The 19,819-nt window shown below is 40.9% G+C and overlaps 1 protein-coding gene across 3 annotated transcripts in view; it reads right to left on the bottom strand.

Moving 5' to 3' along the window:
* The window catches only part of LOC117252036 (transducin-like enhancer protein 4), a 66,188-nt gene that overhangs the window by 18,682 nt on the left and 27,687 nt on the right, over nt 1-19,819 (bottom strand). For 2 of the 3 annotated variants that reach the window (XM_033618680.2, XM_033618677.2), the window contains exons 6-9: nt 19,702-19,776; nt 17,232-17,433; nt 12,445-12,461; nt 2,515-2,637 (exon numbers count right to left, since the gene is read on the bottom strand). In XM_033618680.2, the coding sequence (XP_033474571.1) occupies nt 2,515-2,637; nt 12,445-12,461; nt 17,232-17,433; nt 19,702-19,776 (417 nt within the window). The remainder of the gene's footprint in view (nt 1-2,514; nt 2,638-12,444; nt 12,462-17,231; nt 17,434-19,701; nt 19,777-19,819) is intronic. The other variant, XM_033618678.2, reaches the window with a different exon arrangement.

Below are 19,819 nucleotides of genomic sequence, written 5' to 3' on the forward strand. Positions count from 1 at the left end.
GATATTCAAAGACATTTAGTTTTCATTCTTTCATTTTTAATAAATCCAACAAGCAAGTTATAAAGGGTGCATTAATAAGGACATGAACGAAAAGATGAACAGACATCCACACACCCGTGTCATTAGGCTTCGCCCTGGACACACCGGACGGCACTAACGCGTCATTAACACGTCCGGTGTGTCCAGGGCGTTATGTAGGCTAGTTATGCCTGAAGGCTCTGTGACACAAAATTAAAGTTGTAATGAAGTGATTAGGGTATTGAAAAATGTGTTCGGTTATGCACTGTTGTGTTATTTTAAATTATAAACACGGTATTTTCTCCTCACGTTCCTCAGTGCGTGCTGTTGTTATTTTATTTTGAAAATTGGCCGGATTCTCTCGTCTTTTCTGTGTCCTACTTCCTGTTTGGTACGATCCACTCTATCGAGCTTGACAGAAGCACTCGCAGCTCGCGGCTCGCATGAAAAATGCCGAACTGAAGCGCTGCCTCTACTCCGCGGGCGCTCCGCTTTGCTCAGGTCAGCAGCCTGTGTGGACAGTCAGATAGGCTAACATGGGCGCCGACTGAAAACTGCCTCCGCTGCTGGGCACTGCGCTTCGGTTCCGCGTCCGGTGTGTCCAGGGTGTTATGTCAACAACGCCAAAGACGGTGGATCTTTGACAATAGGTTCATTCGAGATGAGCCAGTCCTGCGCAGATTCGATCACCGGCGATCGGCGCACAATGCATGCCGGTTAGTTTTGTGTCCGACTTCATCCCGACTTGCTCTGACGTATTACAAAAGTGGACGGCGATAAAATCGCGAGAGCGAGGCGGCCGCAGTTTTTAGAGCCAGGCGCTGCAGTTGCTCTCCACCAACTGCACCGCCTGGCTCTCACCTGATCTAACAGCTCATTGGTTCAGATGCCGACTCAACAAGATGATGTTTTAGATAAACTACTCATTTTGTTGTATTTTAGAGATTAAAATTGTATTTGTCTGATCTGAAGGTTTATTCTGTGAACAGAAAACATGTTGTGTGAGTTGATGGTGAAAACAAACTGATATATGGGCCTGATCACTTTTTTAATGAACTGACATCATTCCAGACAGGATGTTAGTGTGTCTGTGACTTCCTGTACGGACTGAAGGCTGCTGGAAACTGTCGGGAAACTGTCCGACATCACCGCAGCTTTTTGTCACCGCCCCCTGCTGTGGCCGCCTGCTCTCGTCTACTTTTCAGGCGAGGCGCAGTTCATCTCGAACGAGCCTAATGCTACATGAAGCAGATGAATGACTTTTTCTCTGCAGTGTGAAAACGGCAGCCACTTAAACCAGTGACTGTGCACTCCGCCGCCACCAAGTGGGCAGGGGTGGTAATTGCAACCGGTCAAAATGACCGACGGTCTTCAGATTTTCCGGTCATTGTTGTAAAAAACCGGTCAATGACCGAGAATATCCGATTAACGCGACCCCTGTTGTCACGTCTATATTGGCTTCATTTTTAAGCCCCAGAGAGGTTGCCCATGACCTTTGACTGAATCAGAGCTTCTTCCATGAAGCCCACTTTTGCTATAAAAGCGACAAATGGTGTGATCAGAAACTGACGAACCTTGACCTTGGAGTTCAGTCTGTATCTCTTTGCCAGTTATCCTTGGCTCTTTTTCTACCATTCGCACTATCCTTCTGTTCAACATAGGATCAATTATCCTCTTGTGGCTTCGCTGAGGCAGGCTGGCTACAGTTCCATGGACCTGAAAAACCTCTTAATGATATTTGCAGCTGTTGTCACAGGAACATCAGTCTGCTTGGAGATGGTCGTCTTGTTGCCTTTATCTTTACTGTATCATGAAGCGTTATTTCAATGAGCTGTAAGGGTACCAATAACTCTGAACACATCTGTATTTAACTGAATTCTCCATCACTAAAAATACAGATAATCAGTGCTTTTATCAAATTCAATATCCCATTTATTTTACACATACAGTCGTAAAAAGGCCAATCATAAAATCAAGGTTTTAATTAATGCTCTAAAAGAAGGCTGTGAAGGCGATTTTAATCATTCCTCTGGCATTACTCCTTTTGTATTTTTGCATGTTTTTAATTATCAGATAGAAGTAGTCGAATGGTTCCATTGTGTAGCGTCCAGATGGCTCATCTGGCTGCAGAACAAGTCATAAACTGCAACAAGCTGAGTTCAAATCCCAGCTAAGACCTTTGACATGTCAGGTCTCGCTCTCACTGCGTTGTCCAAAAACAGAAAGTGTGGGTTTGAGATAACGTCACATACTGTCTGTCAGGCTGCCTTTGGTTTGGATTTTATATTAGGGAGCTGGCACTCCTCTTTTTCCTCTAAAATGTTGAATATTTGAGCCCAGACTGAATTTTGACCAAAAGTGTAGCCACCGTAGTTACGATCCCAAAACAATCAAGTTATGAACCTTTGCTTTTCCATCGTCTTACCCCAGGAATAACAAGTTAAAATAAAAAATATACTTATCAAGTCAGAAAAAGTTAAATTTATGTTGACTCACATAGCGTGTAGAGGCCAGCTCCTTATCATCTGTCTTCTGTTTCTTGCTGTCGGAGGAGTAATCGCTTGAACTCCTGTGCTTCTCTCGGGTCCGGAAACTGGCAGAGGGAGACACAGACGAGCTCTGGAAGAAACAAGCAGGAGCATACTTAAAGGGAGATGGAAAGATATTCTCCATTTTAAAAGACATGTCTAAAAATTTCTATGGACTGAGGAGTCTCTTTTGTTATCTGTCTGTTGTTTATCTTTTGCTGTGACATGTGCACAAAGCTGCAAACTGACAAAGTGCTTGTAAAATTAACACAGGTAAAAGTTTTATTAAGAATACACTACTTCAGTTGAATAAAGAATCACTCACATGAGAATATGGACTTTGAGAGCCACACTGATTATTTTTTAATTCAATGTTTTTATTAGCCACATGAATGGCATGGCTCAAGGTATGTCAATGTCAGTGTGTATCTGTGTCCTCCCCTTTGCTCCAGACAGAAATAACTCAACAACTTGTCAAACAGATTGCCATGAAATTATGTATAGACATTCATGATTCCCAGATAATGAATCCTGATGACTTAAGCGACCCTGTGACTTTAATTTACCTCCACTATGAGGTTAACTTTTGTGGTTTTGAGTGAGATATCTTCACAGGTATTGGATGGCCTACTATTAAATTTGGTACACACGTTTAATCCCCTTTAAGATTAAATTTAAATAACTTAAGTGATTCCTTAACTTTCCATCTAGTGCCATTATTCGACCACAATTTTACTTTGTCCATTTTTTGGCAAGTTTTCACACACTAACAAATTAAACTAAAGCCACTTTAACACTGCCTGTTCAAGGTGGGAATATCACGCCTTTATGCCGCCTTGCTGTTCTGTATATGAGGTACGATTGCGGAATTAGGGGACAGAGTTGTCTTGCCTTTAAGCCACTAAAAGAAGTAACAATAGCACCCAAACAAGCTCTGTATAAACGGGACAGCAGGCAGGATGGGAGCATAGGCACACAGCTATGACATTTTGACAATGTGTTATGCACGCGACCCATCCGGAGAGATTTTAGAAGTAGCTGATAGCAGTTAGCGGCTAACTCAAAGAGGAAGAGTAGTGGCCAAAAATGTCTGCAAACTGGGAAAACAATGAAGCCCTGGAGCTTCTTACCCTCCAATACCTGCTAAACATCAGCATGTCAGCATTGTCATTCTTTACATTTTAGCATGCTGACATGAACATTTAACTTAAAACAATGCTTCACTTAAGTACAGCCTAACAAAGCTGCTGTATGTATGCAGACCATATAGAAACACAGATGCATCACTGGCCACTGGATCGTACATCAATGTTGCTGGCATATTGGAGACAGCAAGACTTGCCTTGTACACAAATGCAAGTAAACAGGGGAGCTGCGATTTTCGTGAATAAAAAGCATTATAACATTTACATTTCTAAACCGATTGCAATGAGTTGTTTTTATGTTCAAGAGTTTATGATCATGTCTTTGAGGATCTGTGGCAGCCAGCAGGAAACATTTTATTAGCGGCAAAAAATAAGAGGAGTGGAAGTCATGTTCATGTTTTTCTCTTTGATATATTCAAAGTTATATTCCTTAAGATTATTTTGTTTTCCGTAAAAAAGCCCCGACAATATTTACATTATATAATAAGTCCAGCATTCCTGCACAGGATTCTAATTGCTAATTCACTAAATTCACTAAAACTAGTGAAGTGTCCACTCAAAACAAGCCTGTTCTGAATGGGCTGATTGCTCATCCTGTGGTATTACTGCTCAACTTCAGCATCAACTTCAGCTCCACACTGCATTACCTGAGTAACACACTTGGGCCCCGAACAGCTGTAGATATATTATGATGTTCAGTAATAAAAAAAACATTAGATTGTGTTGCTACTCAAATTCACTGTACCCTGAAATAACATACAAACGGCCCCCAGAGCACTTAAAAATATGCAACTCAATGGTATACTAAATACTTACTGTGTACTTCTACGTGTACTTCAGATTGATTTGCAAATCCGATTCAATAAAACATTCAATACATTCAATAAAATACAGTAAAAAAAAACACAATTTTTAACAGTTGCCCCTTGAACTACTCTCTACCACAGAAAAAGTCCCACTGAAAACTACTGACAGTGTGTTCTGTAAACTTCCTGAGTAACAGGGGTGCTGACATTTAAGCAAGCAGCAAAATCCATTAACGAAACCCATCCACCTCCTTTGTATTACTGAGTGAAGGCAGATATATCATAAAATTAGAGCAAATAAATCAAAACCTACTACATAATAGAAGAAGTAAGCAAGGAAATAACTTTTTATATTTGTGGCCTAGGTAAACCAACCCTTTAATACTCAAAATTTGATTGCATTTAGTGCTGTCAATAAAAGGAAATTGTGTGTAGGGTTTGTTCGGGTGAAATCATTACCTATGTCAATAAACACAGGTATATATTAGGTCTACTTTATAGCTTACAATTTAAAGATGTCCAATGAGGAATCCTACTGAAAGACATAGTTAAAGAAGTGAAACGTCCTCTCTGAGTGGATCCCTGAAGTGGCTCTTAAATGGCTAAACTTTCCTTTCTAAAGACCACGTTAGGTTAAAGGAAAATTACTGACATCTTATGCTCAGGACAGGGTGCAAAGCACAAGTACAACTTAAACGCTACAAATCCTCTGAGTGTGTCAAGACTTTTACTTTGAGCTAAATTAGGACCAATAGCACGCAGCCAGACAGCAACGCAAACAGCGCAAACTCAACTCAACGGCTGGATTTCAACACCACTTTAAAGAACTCTTCTTGTCAAAACCATTTCACTTTGACTGTATCACACAATAGCAAAGCAGCGCTGCATCCTTGACAGTCTGACTGCACCATCGTGGCTTGAACTCCGCTGCATTATATTTGAAATGTGGAGGGGGGGAAGCAGAGGGGGAGAGTTGCTCCATTGATGTCTCTCTTTTGTTAATCAAATATGGCATCCTTTAAATACCATTACTGAAGGATTAATCCTCTTTGAGAAGCAAAGATCAAAATAAGGTCAGCTAAACATTTCCCCTCTTGCTCAGCCTGTCCCTGCTGATCTCTCGCTCCCTCTCATTGGGAGGCTCTCCTTACCCGGCACACGACGGACAGAGAGAAGAAAAATAAAGCAGGACCTTTAACTCGACCTTTCCACTAACTCACGCTTGTAACCTTTCCACTGCCCTTTGCCGTGCTGCAAGTGTTGATGACAAAGATTCTGTGGGGGAGGAGTGACGGTCGGCATGTGTGTGTCTGTGTGTGTGGGTCAGTGTGGTCGGGCAGCACTTGTACCTGTTTACAATTTAGTGCTCCGTATGTGCAAACAATGTTGAGATGTCAGTGTGTATACAGGTGTCTCTTCTTGAGTGAGACAGAGCAGGTTGAGCCCCCCCACCCCCCCGTCTCTGTCTCTCTTTGCAGACTGATTAGATTAATTAGCCTGCAAATTAGCTCTTTGAAAAACATCAAGGCAAATTAATTTTTGCTGCAGAGACAAATGAAGGCTCCGCCGGCAGTACAAGCACAGTGAGTGTTAAGAGCCGTGTGGCGTGACTGGGTGAAAGTATTAATTTACCAGCACATCATAATTATATTTGCCTCCCTGTTTCAAATTGATTCTTCAAGTCGTGATAATGATACCTGTAACCTTCACTGTTTTGCTCAATTTCAGTTCCACAAAAAGTTTGACATCTCTCCTGTAATGAAACGCCCAGAGTGAATAAACTTCTCTTAATTAATGTTGTTCAAAGGACAGTTCACCCCAACATCAGAAATGCATATTCTTCCTCTTACCTGTGGTGCTATTTATCAATCTAGATTGTTTTGGTGTGAGTCGCCGAGTGTTGGAGATATCTGGCGTAGAGATGTCTGCCTTCTCACGAATATAATGGAACTAGATGGCACTCGGCTTGTGGTGCTCAAAGCGCCAAAAAAACACATTTGAAAAATTCAACAGCAATGTCTCTTTCCAGAAATCATGACCCAGTTACTCAAGATAATCCACACACTGTCTTGTGAGCATTTTTATGTTGGAACTGTTTTCTTTCTACCGAAATACACCCACCTACCGTATCACAGTGGAGAAGGGAGTGTGCATCTACATGTGTAGCAGAGTTTGTAATGTATGTAATTCCACTTGCTTTTATTGCTATAATGTGATAGTCATGCACTTATGTAGTTATGTGGTTACACCAGTTATTGGCTCAAGGGCGCCCTCTCTCAGAGGTGGTAGGTTAATGCCACTGCAGGCGTTAAAACATTGCCAGTTGTGCCCGAGGTGAGTAGTCGAGCACAGCACTGTGTACAAATATTGTGTATTAATGTCCATATGTCCACCATATGAACATACATGCCCTGTGTGGTATGGAAATGGGACTGGAATAAGTTACGAGTGGGTTGCTGTACTTTTTAAGTGATGAAATGTTCAAATAACGGCATGCTGTTCCTGTTTAGATACATATGTTTGTATTATTGTAGTCATATTAATAATTTGTTGTCAGTAAACGCCACTACAGGCGTTAAAAAACGTTGCCAGTTCATGAGAGATGTGCCTGAGCGTGCTGTGTGTGAGCTGCCTGTTACGAGCCAAATGTAAGACTGACCAGTACGTATTCTGTTCCTGTTCAGAGAATAAATGGCGGTGTAAAAAGGACGACGAGCCTCCTCATTATTGTCCACGCAACGCAGATTCAAAGGGTTGTTTACCAGCATTTACAGCGAGGCCTAATTGAGGACAGTTAGACATGGATGAAAGGCTTGTGCTTGTGAAATGTAAGCGCTGATGGCATTCCTCGGCTGAGCTGCAAGGTTAGCTAGTTCAGTGGTGCTAGGTGAGCGGGTTGTAGAAGCATGCTTCATTCTGCATGGTGACACTGTTGCTAGTGTAGTTTGGTATAGAGAAAATAGCTCCTACATAAAACTGCTTACAACATTTTGGCTGGTGGACAGGTGGGCACCTTTTAACTGCACACTCTCACCACACCAAGGTGACACAGAGCTGGTTGAAAATCAGCAAAGTATCCCTTTAAGGTCCTTGTTCAAGGGCCCCTCAGTTGCAATGCTTTTCCACTTTCAGCGTTCACTCAGATTTATCCCGCCAGTCTGGAAACCAAACTAGCACAACCTCACATTTCAACCCTTTCTGCTATAGTACCACTGCTCCCTAGATTTCTTTAAATAAAACAGTATGATGTAAGATGTGATGCAGTATGTGTTTTAATATCATGTTATATGGCTCCACTTTTCTCCACTGCTGTTTCCAAGGCCAGGAATTAACTCTGAACCTCAGCTTTTGTGCCAATGTGCTTATAGTGCTCAGAGAAAAATGTGAACATTTTCATTTTCATTTACATTTACATGCCATCAGGGCAAGACAAAAACAGCTTCTGAATGGACCTGGTGGTGTGGGGTTTTCTTAAAAACACGATAATTTGTATGCATTCACAGCAAATTTAGCCAATTATACAGCATGTTAAATGGATGCAGTATTGACAGCGCCATTAGTCTAGATTAAATCTTCACTTCGTTTAATTTCCACTTTTCCTCTTTCTTTTTTTCTTCCCTTAACCAAGACATCACTAGTTTGTCACCAATATTTGGAAATACTGTATTTCACTCCCTTTGTTTCTGCGCTTCCTTTGCTCACTAAAACGTCAGCTCCGTTCACACCAAAAAACCCTTTTCAACTTTAGGTTCAAGTTAGTTGGTTCACTCAATAACCTCCGATCCTTCTGTCTGACTCAATTTGTTTCTTATTCTGCAGCCAGCACAGCATGGAGGGCCACGCTGTACACTGTATACAGAGGTTTTAAAAAGAGCATCCCGGCATGAACAAAGAGACTGACTGCAACTTACCAGTGGAGAAAAACGGGACAAAAAAGTACAAAAAAGAAGTGTGATGGCCACTGCAGCAGTCGCGCTAACGACAAGCTGCAGTATGTTTACTTTCAACAAGTGATTCATTCGAAAAGGTCAGTCTAACACTGAAAGCGGCCTCATTGGCAATTCATTCTCACCTTTTTTCCTAAACATACAGTACATATTCAAGGATGTTAACTTTATTAAAGAGAGGTTTTACCTTGAGGGATCATAACTAAGGCCACTGCTTTTTCAGAGAAAATCTCTTTTAATTGCATCTACTCCAAACACGTCTCCTTTCAACACATAGTGGACTGGAAAGCGAACAAATACACATACAAAAAAGAAAAAAAAAAAAAATGGCATTGACAACTGAACTAACAGTTAGCTTCATTAGATAAGTGTGTCTGACAGGCCTGAGGAGGTGAAGTCCTTGAACGCACCACAACTACACAATAGACCGTCTCTATTGGCAAAAAAAAAAAAAAGTATGCAGGCAGACACACATGTATGTCTGCACCCACATACCTTTATCAGTGCGCGAGGTGCTAACGCCAAGGACATTAAGGCACAGATGTTCATGCAATTCAGACACACTGTACCCCGTGGACTGTTGCCAAGGCAACTGTAGACCACTGACAAGGGGCTTATTGGTTTCATGAAGTGACTGTTGGCTGTGTGTTCTCACAGGGCGCTAATAAAAGGCATTCATCATTCTGGTCCCTCTATCTTTACCACTGATTTCTGACGACCTCACACACACACACACACACACACACACACACACACACAAAACGCACACTGCTAATCGCTCCCATCATGGTGCCTACAGCTGTGTGTGTGTGTGGAGGAGGATATACTACATGGGGGGCAGGAGATAACATATTAAACATTCCTCCTGTCTCCACCTCCTCCAAAACCACCAGAGAACACCCACAACCTGCTAAACTCATTCATGTGTGTGTGTGTGTGTGTATGTGTGTGTGTGTCCGTGTCTGTGTGAGCGAGCGAGCTGCCGGAATAAAGAAATGCTAATCTGCTCATTGAGTATTCAACAAACCAAATGTTTGCCTTGGGAAAAAAAGCTCAGCTTAAGGGACTAATTACTACAAGTGCTGGATGTAATGTTGCTCTGTTGAACTGAATCTTTTTGCCCCCTCCTTCCTTCACTAGTCAGACGTGTGCTTTTTTTCTTTTTGTCTCTTTTTCACGCACTTCTTCTTTCTTCCTCTCTGCCTCCATTTGCACAAATCAGAATGTTTTAAATACATATTTTGTTTGTTTTTTACAGTCTATGTGGAGATACATGAATGCAGAATGTGCAGAATGTTTTGATGACTGAGTGCCAATTTAGGGAGCCAGGATATGATTGAGGGCCACACAGGAAAAGTGCACACATTAAATAAATATCTTTTCCATCTAAATTCCACATTAAACTGCCTAGATGCACTGAAATCACTGACATTAGCTAACGTCTCGAGCTTTATAAATACAAGATAATTTTTGGTGTCACTAGTTGACATGCAACCAGTAGCTTTCTACAATGTCATTTTTAACCTTACAGATGCTTTGCCTGGGTCCAGACCTCTGAATCCGCCCATTCCACTGAGTTTGAGTTGATGGATTCATCTGCCATCGTTACATAAAACAATGGTGTCTTGGTTTAAATAAAAAACAACCAGTAAGTGCTGTGGGGGGACTTGATAAGCCAATCAACATCACAGATGGGACTAACGCCATTGCCAAGCATTGACAGGCATTGTCAAGCAGTGTGCTTAAACCAATGACGAGTAATAACAACAATGGCGAGCGCTATAAACAAGATAGATGCTGCTATCAAGGCTGTTCTAAATCAACATGTCTGCTCAATATCGCCCAGCATTGTTTTTACTTCCCTCAGCTCCACTCTTAAAATCCCTACAAAACAAGTACGGTGGCATAGCTACGCATCATTCAGTACGTTTACATGCAGCTTGATAAAATCGAGTTATTGGCTTAGTCCGACTGAAACCGGACTTTTAAATTAATGTAAACAGCGTAGTCCGACTGAAATTGGACTCTCTGTAGCTCAACTAACACACCTAGATAATTAGTTTAAAAATCAAACTATTGCTGCATGTATCCACTTAGTCTGACTGGAGTTGCATGTGGCGTTCTGCACATGCGCAATTTTTTCTTTCGCAGGCTTTCACCCGGAAGAAGAAGGAGATGACGTAGCAACAGTGCAGTAACTTCCAGAAAAACAAACACCATGGTGACAGAGAAGCAGAGGACGCACTTATGGACAGATGAGGAAACTACATCCATGCTCTGACAGCTAAAGGAGTGAAACATTTTGAAGTTTATGGATGGTAGGAAAACCCGAAATGCAGATTTATTTTAAAACGTTTCTGAACCTGAACTAGTTCAATACGCACTATATTGAAAAGGACATAATGCCACCTATCGAGGCGGAGTCAGATGTACTTGGTCAGAAATTCGATTTTCTCTTCGGCATGTATACTCAGACAAGACGAGAAGTCCAACTTGACTGATTAGCCGAGCTATGAGAGTAGCTCGACTACTGTAAACGTACCAATTGTGGACCCTAAATGTACATTGTTCTCTGTTGACTGGTTAAACTGGACGCAATGTCAGACTGAAGATTTGGCAATTATGAACCGATGCTTGCTAGGTGGGTGAAGTTCCTGCAGTAACAGAGTAGTGTATTAAATGTAGGTGATTGAAAGTTCAGGGGCAGCATAAAAGGTGTCTGAGGGCCCCCACTGGCCTGCTGGTCGACTCTGAGAAACTATGAATTAGTGTAGTGGCTCCTTAAACTTTTGACACCACGGACCACCTCAGAAAATATGACCCTCTCCGGGATCATCACTATGACCAACATTAACATACAGTAGCACAGGCCTACGCGATTCAGGAACAGACAGCTCACACAGGAAGCTGGTTTATCCCTAATCAGAAGATTATTCATTGCTAACCGTTGTCGGCCAAACTGTACAAAGGGTTAGCACTAGAACTGGCACTGTGCCAATATTTATCATACACTACGAGCGGCAACCCTTCATCAGGTGCTGAGACTTCAACGGCGCTACTTAAGTAGCCACTAGCACTTGGGTTCAGTCGATTGTCATCCACTTCAACAGGGCAGCTCAAAATATTCTCCTCCTGATCCACACTTCTCTTCCTGATGGTTCCCTTTTGTAGCCATGACTGCAGTGTTTTTAAGCAATTTATCTCGACTCACTCATCTTGCCATCACAGTTTAGCTCACGACTTATCTGCATGCTACGTTCACGCTACAAAGCAGAGGGTGCTTGCTTACCACCTGTGGTAAACTTACCAGTGGACTTGGTCTGATAGGGAAATTATGCCCTTAGATTCTGATTATTAAATCATATTTAAGTCATGAGCCACATTTATATTTAAAAAAATGTGTGTTAAAATGTGAAATTTAACTATGTTTCTATATCTACATACATAATGTATATGTAATATTAAACATCTCTGTTAAACATAGAATCGTCCTCCACTAAAAACTGCTCTAGTTTTATGTTTAAATAAAACCTGAACATGCTGCACATTATCATAGAAACATTACAGTCATTTACACTGTAACTATATAACAAACAAGTTGACAACAATATTCAAATAAATGTGGCAAAGTATATGCCAATAAATTAATAGCATATGTTATCAATCAGAGCATGTTTCAGGTTTTGAGCTAATTTTTCCTTCATAGTCACTTCACTCACTTCATGTTCTTTGCATATGATATCAAATATTATCTCCGGCCACTAGCAGGCGTGTTGCGAATAAAAATGAATGAAGAAACCTGGTTAGGAATGTTGATGGTAGGAGAAGAAACTGCTGGCCAAATATCTGAATGTTTGTCTGTATTGCAGTTGTGTCACCTGATGGTATTTTTTTTTATTTTTTTTTTTATCTTAATCGTGCTTGGTTGAGTGAGAAAAAATGAGACAGTACAGCAGGAACACATCAGTATGTAACAGAGAGAATGAATGGAATTACTTACCTTGACCGAGTCTCTGTCTGAGGAGGCGGAGGGCAGGAGACAGGAAAAAAACAAAAGACTAATTAAGGCGTTTAATGTCTCAGCAACAAGCACAATCGTTCATGAGCAAAGGTAGAGACAAAGAGAAACAGACAGATAATTAAAAATTTGTGCGTACACACACACACACACACACACACACACACACACACACACACACGAGGAAAGAGAGAGCAGTACCTCTAATGATGGATTGCCATTGTTACTGATTCTCGTGCCTGATGATCACATTACCTGAGCTATCATTACTGCCAGCTAAAGCTAAAAGTACATAACTCAGAATGTTCCTGTTTATTCTACCTGCTAACCTACAGCATGTCAAGTAAAATGTACTGCCGGGAAACAAAGCAGAGATGAATGATTACGCTGGCTGACTGTACTCTGTCAGTACAAACACCCTGTTTGCATAAAGACAGATGTATGAAACACTGCGGCATCTGCTGGTGCAACTACAAGCAGTCTGAAAGTTTAAAGATGGCCGTCAATCAACTCTCTCCTGAAAAATGTTGCTGAAGGCTTATCAAAACCAGTAAGAGGTTAAAAGTAGGGTTGCAAAGGTATGAGATTTTCACAATAGGATAACGATAAGAAAGTATCACAGATTCACAGTATTACACTATTATTATTATTATTATTATTATCAATTACAGTGGCCCTTAAAGGAATGAACATACTCTGAAACTAGAGGTGGTCCATATCATCTCGCTCATGATATTACCAGTATTATTTTAAATATATGAAAAATTCATATTGTGATACTCGCGATATTTCGGCTTGTTGACATTTTTACATCCCTGTTACCCATGGCAACAACAAGCATGGCTGAAAGCAACACGATTAAAGACTCTGCAGTGGTTCCAAAAAGAGGAGCAGCTTCAATAGTGTGGAATAAACTGTGGCGTCCTGAATGTTTTATGAACAGTCCCGGACTTCTCAGACTCTTTTAGTGACGTACCGCTCAGAGGGAACTCATTCAGCGGCTCCTCTGGCAGCAGCACAGCGTCTCTACCTCTCCTCTCTCACTGTGTGCACACAGGAGTCAGTGTCGTCGAGTGATTTTGTCATAAACCTTTGGTAATGTAAACCTGCGTGCTGCTCGTGGCTTGACAAAAAACTACAGGTGTGAATGTGCGATAGATATGGTGACATAACAGCCTGTCACAGGTTACAGCGTGATGATTAGAGGAGAAATGGCAGAGCATAAAGGTCCAGGTGGAAAAAAACACCTCAATCATTTAGGATTTTGCTAAAAGAAGGAAATCTCCTGTTGATTTATATAGATCCCAGGGGACTTTTTTGTATTTGGGAACTGTTTAAATGTGTAATTTGTGGTAGATTTTATCTTGCTGATCTATTAATATTGTATACAGAATCTGAATCTCACTCTGAGTCACTGTTGTTGTTCACAAACTAAAGAAATGAGAGATCATTTTCGTTTAGTTTTTTCTGAATATCTGAAGGCAAACTGTAAAACTATATCACTTGTTTTTTTGTAATTCTATTTTCTTAAATTAATAATAATTTATTTATTTATTTATGTATTTCTTATTTTTTGCTAATTTGTCATATGATCAGTCACACAGCCATCACTGAATCCATTTTTTCAAAAAATGGAAGTATGTGTAAAAAGTCTGACGGGAAGTGGAGGAGGAAACGAGATGTGTAAGTGAGATTTTCCATCCTGCTGCTTTTTTTTTTCCTGATATCATAGATATGCAAATGCACATGGTATGGTAACTGTCAATTTTCATACCACAGTATACAGTGAAACGGGTATACCATTGCAACCCTAGCTGCAAGATGACATTAGGTTACATTTGTTGTAGTTTCTTCCTCTGATTAGATTAGACGAGCCAGCAGCCTGAATGTGCATACTGTGTACACATGATCAGCTGTTTGTATTTATTGCTAATTTCTCTGAAAGTAAACATATTTCTTCTGAAAATGTCTGAAAAGTTGCTGGATTTGTAAATTAAGAAGCACAGGGGGTCAAAATGACACTGTATTTGGCAACAATGTAAAAAAAAAAAAAAGGAAACAGCATGCATTAGAATAATAACATGCATTTAAAAAGACAAATAAAGAAAGCTCATATTTCCTACATACTGTCCACGCTGATTCGCAGGAACTCAAGTGAAGGAATCAGATTGTTATTGATCGCTCCTAATGGGGATAAGTATTAGCAGCTGTTTGCTTTACTGCAGCTACAGGGCAAGGTTAACTGCTCGACTGCACTGTAAAAACCCTCACAGTCGTGCTGCAACAGAGTAATTAAGAGCTGGCACACACTGTTTCCACACACACACACACACACACACACACACACAAACACAGTCTCTATGTACTGTAATTAAATGCTTGAGCTGAAAGTCAGCTCGCAGAAGAATTAGAGGCGTTCTGCGTGTACAGAAGAAAAGAGGCATCATGGTGGTTGTGTATCGCTCTCTATTAGGCCAATTAAAACGGCATAATGACAAATCAGTTTTTAATTGCTTTAACTGCTGTTCATTCAGAGTACCAACAATTAAGCATCAGCCAGTGCAAGTGCTGGAAGTGCTATAATTCATAACTTTGACTGAATATTCCAGACATGTAAAATTAGTTTGGGATCATTAACTGAACAAAAGATAAAAGCTTCACTATTTATGTCTATTAAACACATTTAGCATCTGTTTATGAATGACATAAAACAGCACAAGTTTGTGTCATTTGCATCAAAGCTTGACATGTTATATTAGGTTGTCTGTTTTTTTAAATACTTCAGATAAATAAAATTATATCTTAGCTTGGTATACAGTACAGGCCAAAAGTTTGGACACACCTTCTCATTCAATGCGTTTTCTTTATTTTCATGACTATTTACATTGTAGATTCTCACTGAAGGCATCAAAACTATGAATGAACACGTGGAGTTATGTACTTAACAAAAAAAGGTGAAATAACTGAAAACATGTTTTATATTCTAGTTTCTTCAAAATAGCCACCCTTTGCTCTGATTACTGCTTTGCACACTCTTGGCATTCTCTCGATGAGCTTCAAGAGGTAGTCACCTGAAATGGTTTTCCAACAGTCTTGAAGGAGTTCCCAGAGGTGTTTAGCACTTGTTGGCCCCTTTGCCTTCACTCTGCGGTCCAGCTCACCCCAAACCATCTCGATTGGGTTCAGGTCCGGTGACTGTGGAGGCCAGGTCATCTGCCGCAGCACTCCATCACTCTCCTTCTTGGTCAAATAGCCCTTACACAGCCTGGAGGTGTGTTTGGGGTCATTGTCCTGTTGAAAAATAAATGATCGTCCAACTAAACGCAAACCTTATGGGATGGCATGTCGCTGCAGGATGCTGTGGTAGCCATGCTGGTTCAGTGTGCCTTCAATTTTGAATAAATCCCCAACAGTGTCACCAGCAAAACACCCCCACACCATCACACCTCCTCCTCCATGCTTCACAGTGGGAACCAGGCATGTGGAATCCATCCGTTCACCTTTTCTGCGTCTCACAAAGACACGGCGGTTGGAACCAAAGATCTCAAATTTGGACTCATCAGACCAAAGCACAGATTTCCACTGGTCTAATGTCCATTCCTTGTGTTTCTTGGCCCAAACAAATCTCTTCTGCTTGTTGCCTCTCCTTAGCAGTGGTTTCCTAGCAGCTATTTGACCATGAAGGCCTGATTGGCGCAGTCTCCTCTTAACAGTTGTTCTAGAGATGGGTCTGCTGCTAGAACTCTGTGTGGCATTCATCTGGTCTCTGATCTGAGCTGCTGTTAACTTGCGATTTCTGAGGCTGGTGACTCGGATGAACTTATCCTCAAAAGCAGAGGTGACTCTTGGTCTTCCTTTCCTGGGTCGGTCCTCATGTGCGCCAGTTTCATTGTAGCGCTTGATGGTTTTTGCGACTCCACTTGGGGACACATTTAAAGTTTTTGCAATTATCCGGACTGACTGACCTTCATTTCTTAAAGTAATGATGGCCACTCGTTTTTCTTTAGTTAGCTGATTGGTTCTTGCCATAATATGAATTTTAACAGTTGTCCAATAGGGCTGTTGGCTGTGTATTAACCTGACTTCTGCACAACACAACTGATGGTCCCAACCCCATTGATAAAGCAAGAAATTCCACTAATTAACCCTGATAAGGCACACCTGTGAAGTGGAAACCATTTCAGGTGACTACCTCTTGAAGCTCATGGAGAGAATGCCAAGAGTGTGCAAAGCAGTAATCAGAGCAAAGGGTGGCTATTTTGAAGAAACTAGAATATAAAACATGTTTTCAGTTATTTCACCTTTTTTTGTTAAGTACATAACTCCACATGTGTTCATTCATAGTTTTGATGCCTTCAGTGAGAATCTACAATGTAAATAGTCATGAAAATAAAGAAAACGCATTGAATGAGAAGGTGTGTCCAAACTTTTGGCCTGTACTGTATATATGTAGGTATAATCTGTCAGTGGAAACCTCAGTGATAAAAAAGTTAAAATGAAGCATTGATAATTTATATATCCCCTTCTCATGTGTTTACATCATAAGAAGAAACAGTAAAGTAGAATGAAACTCTCGATTGTAATAAATAACAATGGAGGAGGAAGTAATCTCACAAAAACAAACTTCACATTGTGGCTGTTTAACACATAAACAACCAGTAATGCACACTTAGACTTATTGCAGACATAAAGACGCCAAAAACTGCCCACACATGTACATAAACACATCCACACCTACTGTACACACATACATGCAGAGCAGGCCTTACCTCTCGGGTGTTCGCTGTTGTTGTCATGGTGTTTCCTCTCGTCTTTGAGCGGCAGCTGGTGGCTCAGAGCAGACGACAGAGCCAGCAGGCTGGCAGTACCGGCCCCGGGAGGCAGTGGGGGCTGGAGGCCCGCTGGGTGTGGCGTGAGCGGGACGGGGATGGCGTGGCCGTGGGAGAGGTGCTGAGCCTGGAGCTGCTGCTGCTGAATCACACACAGGAGTCATGATTAGTGTGATGCTGGATTTTGACAAACAAGATGCTGGGATGGGAAGACAGGAGGGACAAGATAAGAGCTGGGAAAGGAAAGAAACATTTGGAGCACCAAATGGTGACTGAACATCTGGAGCCTGACCAGGACTGGATATTAGAGATAATACAAATATTTTAAATCATACTCAATTTATTTTAAAGTCTCTGGGTACCTTAATATACGGCAGGTGTGTCAGAGGAAAGCACAACGTGAATAAAAATGAAAAAGCTCTCACTTACTGCTGGTATATTTTACTTTTATGATGTGAATAAATAAAAAATATCAGCAGTTAGCACAAACAGTGTGTAGGAGGTGTGCTTTTTTTAGCAACCTAAAAAAAAGAAAAAAGAATATAAATAAAAATGATATTATCACCCAATTTTATTTTTTTTAATAATTTATTTATTTTTTGCTGTTATTGTTGTTTTTTTGAATAATAGGAAATTAACATTTCTTAGGCTCCCTTTAAGGGTAACAGCATTATTTTTCAACCTGGACCTTAATTTCTTCATGTTTTTTTGTGACTAATGCGAAACAGGTTGCAATGTAACCACTCAGGGCATCTTTGCAGCATCAGTCTATGTCCACCAAAAGTGCCTGTTTTGCCACTGACAGGCTCAGATTGTTATTCTACATGTCTGGCAACATTATGAAAGGATCCCTACAGAGATAGACCCTCTTGTTGAAGAGTAAAATCCTTTTTGTTTAACCAGAAACAGCCCCAAAATCACCATAGCCAAACCCACCAGACTCCAATCAAATAAAGAGTAATTTTAGCGTGTATAGAGACAACATATTTTCACATCTAACTGAGTAAATTAGGAGTTTATTTCAACCAACCCAAAGTTGGTGATTGGTAGAAAAGTGGAAAGATGACCCAAGATGTTTTTTTGGGGTTTTATTCCGTTTCTGTCGACTCTGAATATAGTGTGTTTTGTGATAATAAAATGACTGTTTATTTAAATGGAGTCTGGTGGGTTTAGCAGTAGTGATTTCATGCTTGTTCTTGGTCAAACAAAAATGAGCTTGCTCTTTAACAAAAATGTCTATCTCTGTAGGGATCCTTTCCATAATGTTGTCAGACACTTGGTATAATAATCTGCGCCCATCAGTGGCAAAAACAAGTACTTCTTGTGGACATAAATGGAAATGCCTCTCACTTAGTGATGAACCCGTTTTAAAAATTGTTGTTTCCATCGGTCACTTTGAAACATGGGAAAATTGGGTCCAGGTTGAAAAATACAAAAGTTACCCTTTAAATGTAACAAGATTTGTTCGAGGCAGGACATTTTGCATTTAACTGTTCAGTGCCCTCTGGTGGACAAACTAGTGACACTGTGTCCAAATTACCCCAAAGTCATTCTCACAACCCATCAGCTGTATTCAGCGTCTGACTTCTGGCAGAAGGCGATACAGCCTCTGGGGGCAGACCCCCGATTTTTTGGCATTCCGGTTTGATTTGGGCAGAGGAGGCGAATTTCCGTTTCCGACTTTATATATAAGTAAATATGCTTAACCATTGCGATGGATTCAGAGTTTGCAGTGACGCCAATTATGTTCCGCCTCATTAGTTCACCGCACGGACCATTTAACCTGGCAACAACTGCAGCCAGCTCAAAAGTGATTGGTCAATATTATGCTGACTACAAACAGCCTACAACCAGAAACCAGGGCTCTTCCGCTCTTCTTCCAGAGGCAAGATCTCCAGGGTTTGCCTACAGACTCTACATTCACTGAATGTAGAGTCTGTATAGAGACTACCCCAAAGTAAATACATATCTACTCTGTACTGTGATTCTTTGTTACCCGTCTGTCAACTTATAAGCTGATACTCCTGATGATGATGATAAACCTGTCTGATGATTTGCTTTGCTGATATAAATGACTGCAGAAAGCAATAAACAGGTGCTTTTGGGATTGTAGAGTGTACATTGTAAATCTCAATAGAAAAAAGCTGACCCAGGATTATAACATGAAAAATGTACTGGCCAGTTTACGTAACATTGCTGTAAACTGGTCGTGTTGTCCATTCATCTCTTTCTCTTCAAGAGTCAGCAACTAACTGGTCCACTCACTGCATTAGTAGTTAGCATTTAGTTCCAGGATCATCTTAAAAATCCTCTTTGTCTGTTACTCTCTCTGAACATTTTCCTCTGTTAGATCTATATTACAGCGTCTCCTGTTATTGTGTGTGTATGTGTGTGTGTGCAATACACCCACTCCTATGATGGCGTTGAGTTCAGCCATGGTGACCTGCTTGGCCCGCTCCACTGCCTGCACCACCTGCTGCTGATGCTGGGCGAGAGACAGACAGACAGACAGACAGACAGAGACGATC

The sequence above is a fragment of the Epinephelus lanceolatus genome, chromosome 9 (assembly GCF_041903045.1).
Source record: "Epinephelus lanceolatus isolate andai-2023 chromosome 9, ASM4190304v1, whole genome shotgun sequence".
Lineage (NCBI taxonomy): Eukaryota > Metazoa > Chordata > Actinopteri > Perciformes > Serranidae > Epinephelus > Epinephelus lanceolatus.